Source organism: Nicotiana tabacum, chromosome 4 (assembly GCF_000715075.1).
Source record: "Nicotiana tabacum cultivar K326 chromosome 4, ASM71507v2, whole genome shotgun sequence".
In the NCBI taxonomy this organism is placed as follows: Eukaryota; Viridiplantae; Streptophyta; class Magnoliopsida; order Solanales; family Solanaceae; genus Nicotiana; species Nicotiana tabacum.
The window spans coordinates 25159908-25167027 of record NC_134083.1 but is presented as its reverse complement, the minus strand read 5'-3'; the positions used below and the strand labels follow the sequence as shown (position 1 = coordinate 25167027).

The window sequence follows — 7120 nt, the reverse complement described above, 5'->3', positions numbered from 1 at the left end:
TCGTATACCTATGAACCTAGAGCTCTGATACCAACATGTCACGACCCCAATTTCCCTCTGTAGGTTGTCGTGATGACACCTAGTCTCTACGACTAGGTAAACCTAACAATAATGAAAACTGAATAGATATGAATTAATAAATTACGAAAAATAATTGAACAATAGATGAAAACCTTTCGGAAATCGAGTCTCACACTACACACCCGAAAATCGGTAAAACCGAGTCATAAGCTCTACAAAGTATAACAAGAGTAACTACTACATCACTGTTTGAAAACAAATAAAATAGTAAATGAGGATAAAGGAAGGTGATTCTGAGGCCTGCAGACGCCAAGCGGGCATACCTTAAAGTCTCCGATAAAGCAGCTAGCAGGAATCTCTATCTACCGTCACGAGCAAACGTACCTGGATTTGCACAAAAAGATGTGCAGAAGCATAGTATGAGTATACCACAATGGTACCCATCAAGTATCAAGCCTAACCTCAGTAGAGTAGTGACAAGGTCGGTCAAGACACCTACTAGGATATACAAGCAATCATGCACATAAGTATTACCTTAAACAGCCGCTTGCACATCAACCCAAGCCTTATATCGCTGCATGCGCATTATTATCATATCACAATAACAGCTCACACCACAAGTGCCTACATATCACAACTTACAATAACAACAATAACAATATTTCCACAACAATAGCCCATGGCTCCAACACAACGTATACAAAAATATCGACAACAATAATGGATAGAAAATGCTCAATAGGATAGATGTTTCAACAATAACCAACATCGCATCAGCGTATTAACACCTTCCACAACCTCAACATCAAATAACTAAACAATGAGAAAACAACGTGTAACAACGATATTAGATAAGACTAACTCACAATAAAGGAAATAATTTTCAATAATAAGTATCACATAACGGAAGTCAACAAATAATAGGGCGACATGAACAATTAATTCAACAATGCTAATTAACAATAAAGAGATAACATGTGACAATAAAAGGGGACAACAAGTTCAACTAAAGTATGAGAGCAGTTTAGCAAGTAGGATATAGAACAATTACTAAACAAGTCAACTAAGGCATTTAAGGATAGTCTAACACAATTAAGGATGATTTAACTATGAGAATTTAGAACATAATATGGCATTTCATTTAAAGCATGGAAATAGTCTAAGTAGCCTAAACCGGTCAAATACTACGTACACCTCGTGTACCTACTCGTCACTTTGCGTACACGGATTTCACTTAGCACAATTGAATCAAACAATACCAATCCTAAGGGTAGTTCCCCCACATGAAGTTAGGCAAACCACTTACCTCAATTAGGCCAATTCAATACTCGAAAATAGCTTTTCCCTTACAATCCGCCTCCACACAGCTCAAATCTAACCAAAATCGACTCAATACATCAAACAATGCTAGGGAATTCAATTGCAATAGATCAAGTTAAGATTTATACACTTTTTTTCAAAAAGTCATCAAAAGTCAACCTAGGGTCGCCCGGTCAAAACCCGGGTCCAATGGTAGATTACGTCTACCCATGACCCCACGAGTTCATATATGTTATTACTTTCAAAATCTGAGTCCAAATCGACTCTCAAAACTCAATTTTCTTATGTTTCAAAAACTTGATAAAGCTTCATAAATTTCTACTTTGATTCACATGATTTTGATGTTAAAATCTAAGATATGTTGATGAAATATGATTAGAAATATATTAGAATCACTTACCCAAAGTTTGTGGGTGAAAATTCCCTCTCTAAATCGCATCCTACCGAGTTTAGGGTTTAAGAATGAGAGAATGAACTCAAAAATCCCGTCCCTCAGCTATTTGATCAGTCGCAGATGTCGCCAATGCGACCTGGGGTTCGCAAATTGTAAACCCCCCAAATACAAAGAATCTCTCGCAAATGCGAAGACCCTCCCATCTCTGCTATCATCGCAATTGCGATGAAAAGTTTGCAATTGCAAACTCTGGGCCTTCGCAATTGTGACCAAAGCGATCGCATATATGAACTAGCTCATTCCCAAAACACTTCACAAGTGCGAACACTGGTTCACAAATGCGAACCCAGCAGGCTTGGATAAACTTTGCAAATGCGAACTCAGACCTCGCAATTGCGAGATCTGAGGCCTGCGCAGAAACAAGCAACTTAAAAATTTCAACAACACTCCGCTAAGCGTCCGAAACTACTTAAAAATTCCAACAATACTCTGCTAAGCGTCTGAAACTCACCCGAGCCCTCAGGGCTTCAAACCAAACATCCACACAAGTTTAAATACATCATACAAACTCGCTCGCGCGATCAAACACACAAAAATAATATCTAAAATTTATGAATTGAACTGTAAAACGCATGATTTTCAAAGAGAATTTCAAGAACTTTTAAAATTACAACTATGCGTCAGATTCCTATCAATTCAACTCTGAATGACGCCAAATTTTGCAGACAAGTTCTAAATGCCATAACGGACCTATTCCAAGTCCCAAAATCAAATTCCGAGCTCAATAGCTAAAAATAACCTACGGTTAAACTTTTCAACTTAAAATTGCCAAATTTTTATAAATCAACACAAATCAACCTACGTACTTTCAAAATCAATTCCAGACATACGCCCAAGTGCAAAATCACGTAAAAACACAGTTTTGGGGTAGTTTTCACAAAAGTCAAAGTTTGGTCAACATTTTCAAATTTAAACTTCTAAATCTAGAATCAAGGGTCCAAATCAACCCGAAAGCCTTCCGGAACGAAACTAATCAACCCCGCAAGTCATAAAGACATAAACACTTAAGTGTGAAGCAATAAAAGGGGTAACAGGGCGCAATTACACAAAACGGTCGATCGGGTCGTTACAAATAATCTCATAGTAACTAGGCTAGTTCCTATAATTATATTGGCCTCTAATTATTTAGCTGGCTCTCCAAATAATTCTATAATGAATGGACATACATAATTAATGATATATATATATATATAACACGTAAAACTTTATGAACTAATTTTCTTGCTCCTAACAATAAAAGGGCTTAACGAGCTAAGTAAGGAGCCAACAAAAATGGATAAAATGTTACAAACAACTACGTGGGGGCAATAAGCGTGACATGTCGAGCAAGCCCAAGGATTTCAAAGAAGACATGAGCTACCACACAAACTAGACGCATATTACACAATTAACCTTTACGTACGCATTCCATAAAATATTCGGAACACCACTTGCGATAATAAGCAGATTCAAATTTTAAACTTAATGCGTTAGAACTTTTAATATTCTCAATACTAAAATATTATACTTATAAAATTATAGCTTCAAATTTTAAAAATATACTCTATGCAATAGGTAAATCATAACGAAAGTTAGTATTACGAAATCAAAATCTGAAGAAAAGTTTCTGAAATTATCATTAGAAAAAGAGGGGGCGGGGGGATTTTTAAGGGTAATAGAGTCTTTTGCACAACTAAACATAGTGCCTCACCATTTCTGTTCCCGTCTGTGGATGACAACCAAAAGTTCATTCTATTATTCTCGATTCAGGCCAAGCCATTTTCCCACCGATTCTTCGATCACCGGCCGGCGAATTTCTCTCCTTTTCCCGATCAAGTCAAGGTGCGTATCAATCTTATCTCTGAATTTATCCCTTTTCTAGTAACATAATCCACTTACATTTGCTAAATTATCATAAATTTCGGCTTTAATTTTTTCGGTTCTCTAAGAATAATCATGATCTTATGGAATCAAAAGATCACATTTTGTGTCTTATTATTGCAATGGAGAACCTAATTTAGAGAAAAGATAGTTAATTTGGTTGAAATTACGGTTATTTATGTGATCTGAAGGTATTTGTGAAGTTTGAGAACGGGGCAAGGCATAATGAGTCAGGTGTTCGAAGGATATGAAAGGCAGTACTGTGAGCTTTCTGCTAATTTAACGAAGAAATGCAGCTCAGCTAGTATCCTTGATGGAGGTGAGAAAGATATATCCATTTTCTCCTTTTTCTACGAAAAGATGCTCCTTTACTTACCCCAAAAAGGGAAAAATGCATTCTTGTTTTCTTCTGAAGAATTTTTGTTTTTTATTTTTATTTTGTATAATGTTGGCCTGAGAGGAATTTAAACGAGGAACATGGTCAGTGATGATTCAGATAGCCGACCCGGACTTGTTTGGGAACGAGACTATTAAGTTCCGTTTCAACCTGTTTCAAACCTCTGATACTGCTTGCTTTTGTGTTCTTGTGCATTTTTTACCATTAGGCCATTTGTTGCCTTTTAGTTGCTTCTGTTACTTCTTAATCACAGGGCTCATTAATCTGCGATTACCCTATCTCTGCCTGTTTCAGACCTCTGTTACAGCTTTTTTTAATGCTTGTGGGCTTTGACCATTAGTTCCTTGTTGCCTTTTTAACTGCTTCTACATGTTTTTTTCACGCTTGCAGAGCAAAAGAAACAAAAAGTGTCTGAAATAAAAGCTGGCCTAGATGATGCTGAAGCATTGGTAATTCAGAATAACTTTGGCGGCAAATTGTTTTTTTGCTTGTTTCTGTATTTTGGTTAAGAATGCTCTTTTATCCTCATTTCCAGATTCGCAAGATGGACCTAGAAGCTAGGAGTTTACCTCCAAATGTTAAGGCCACACTTCTTGCCAAGTTAAGAGAATATAAAAGTGATCTGAACAACTTAAAAACTGAAGTGAAAAGAATCACATCAGCAAATGCAAACCAAGCTGCAAGGGACGAGTTGTTGGAATCGGGGATGGCGGATGCTATGATGGTAATCCCCTCTTCCATATTGCGCTTTCCAGCTAGTCAGTTTAATGAAGGAACATTATGCTGATCTTAATCCTTTAAAGCATTGATTAGTAAATTCTCATTACTCTCATTGACGTTGGCTAATAGTTTCCAATTGCAACTTCAATTTAAAGGACATGCTAATAATTGCACTGTGCAGACCGAATATTGACAAGAGTGGGTTGCTCTAGTGGTGAGCACCCTCCACTTCCAACCAAGAGGTTGTGAGTTCGAGTCACCCCAAGGGCAAGGTGGGGAGTTCTTGGAGGGAAGGGAGTCGAGAGTCTATCGGAAACAGCCTCTCTACCCCAGGGTAGGGGTAAGGTTTGCGTACAAACTACCCTCCCCAGACCCCATAGTGAGATTATACTAGGTTTTTGTTGTTGTTGTTGTTGTTGCAGACCGAATATTGTAGTTTTTCCAGACATCTGAACCAATAGTGCGTCTCTCACATTGTATTACTTTATTGGTCTACATTTCCAACTTTCTCGTTGGGGTCTATCTCAATAATAGGTTCTTTTCTTTTCCTTTAGGTTCTTTTCTTTTTTCATTTTTTATGAGTCATTGCAGTGGTTTTCCTTTACAAGGGAAGTTTAACCATTGTGGTGTTGTTTTTGTCAAGAGGGAGAATAGCAAATAGTATAAGCTTTTAAGCATGTTGGAACCTGTAATACTCTGTCCATTCCATTTTATAGAGATATTGGACTGGAAGATGTTATTTTGACTTGTATTATGTTGGTGATATTGAAAAAAACATTAAACTAATAATTGAAAAGCAAGTCTCATCGAGCAAATTTTACACTGAATTAAAAGTTAAATAGTTAAACGAATTTGTAATCTTGAAAATTGTGAAAGTGGTATAGAATAAGATTACTAGTGAGATAGTGTCAACTACTTTGGGAATGTCACATGAAGGAAAGAATATTCATATAAATTGGCAGGGAGGGAATACTTTGTGTCTTTACACTAAACATGAAGTTATGGAAGTTTCCTATGGCTAGCTTATTGCTTGGGTGTGCTTTTCGAGCAATCATTTCCTTTATCAATGCGACTGTCAGGATGGATATATGCTGTGGAAGTTTTTAATTTGAGATTGAATGTTCTTTCACTTTTTGATCGACACTTCATTGGTTATGCTTTTGCTTGGTTAAAATTTTAATTCAATGCCATATAGGTGTCTGCTGATCAAAGGCAAAGGTTGATGATGTCAACAGAGAGATTGAATCATTCGAGTGATAGGATCAGGGAGAGTCGAAAAACAATGCTAGAAACCGAGGAGCTAGGGGTCTCAATTCTTCAAGATTTGCATCAACAACGTCAGTCTCTCCTGCATGCACATGACACGGTATGCCCTTTATCCATTTTTTGTCTTGTGCATCCAATCGGTCTGGGCAATAAGAAACTAAGAGGAGAACAAGAAGAGGGAAAACCTCCAATTCTGATATGTCACTGTTGTGAAAATTTCAGATGATGTTTTGACAGATCTAATTCAAATTTGCTTTGCTAAAAAAGGCATCTGTGAAATAAGCTCGAGTTAAAAATGTCTAATAATGAAGATATGATGATCAGTAAGTTTCTTCCTTCACAGCTTCATGGAGTGGATGATAATATTAGCAGGAGCAAGAAGATACTGACTACAATGTCAAGAAGGATGAGCAGGAATAAATGGATCATCAGTTCTATCATTGCTGTCTTGGTCCTGGCTATCCTGTTAGTTCTTTACTTCAAGCTGGCCCATTAGCTCAATGGATGGCTTTCAGAATTTACGTGCTTCTCATTTGTTACAAATTACAAAAAGAAAGAAAAAAAAAGAGCATGTATTGTTGGAGTACACTTTCTTGAATTCACATAATAATTGTGATGTCAATTTGCGGTCTTTTTATGGTGTGGTTTTGCAAACCTTCATGTGCTTCTTGTCCTGGCAATTGTCATAATAGTAAATTGCCGTATTTGTCCATTACTATGTCTGAATTTGGTGATCCTTGTCTGGATCTGTAAAATGTATTTAACAGTGTGCAGCGGTTGATAGTTTTTTTTCCTTTACTTTTCATCTCATATTCTAGTTTTCCTTCATCTCCCTTGCCCTTTGCTTTAGCCCACTCGTATAATCATATTCTAGTTTTCCGTAGATGAAGAACTTCTTTTGACCTACTATTGGTTCTCTTTCCAAAGGAATGGATCAGATAACAGTGATCTAGAAGACTTTTCGTCTGTAGGAGTTCGTATAAGACGAATTGTTGTCTACTTGTAAAATCTCTTTGAAGACATGTATTGGAAGATTGGATGAACTTCTTAATTCTCTTTTTGTCAAGAGTTTAATCCCTCTT

The 7120-nt window shown here is 36.8% G+C and overlaps 1 protein-coding gene across 2 annotated transcripts; it reads left to right on the top strand.

Moving 5' to 3' along the window:
- The first annotated feature begins 3479 nt into the window (after nt 1-3479).
- LOC107802843 (vesicle transport v-SNARE 13-like) lies at nt 3480-6833 on the top strand. Of its 2 annotated transcripts, XM_016626419.2 has the most exons (6): nt 3480-3616; nt 3847-3974; nt 4443-4501; nt 4588-4776; nt 5968-6138; nt 6382-6833. In XM_016626419.2, the coding sequence occupies exons 2-6, from the start codon at nt 3881-3883 to the stop codon at nt 6532-6534; spliced, it is 666 nt and encodes a 221-aa protein (XP_016481905.1). In that variant the 5' UTR covers nt 3480-3616; nt 3847-3880; the 3' UTR covers nt 6535-6833. The 2 variants fall into 2 exon arrangements, with proteins under 2 accessions (XP_016481905.1, NP_001312652.1); NM_001325723.1 differs by lacking the exon at nt 3480-3616 and having other exon boundaries at nt 3881-3974; nt 6382-6534.
- The last annotated feature ends 287 nt before the right edge of the window (nt 6834-7120 follow it).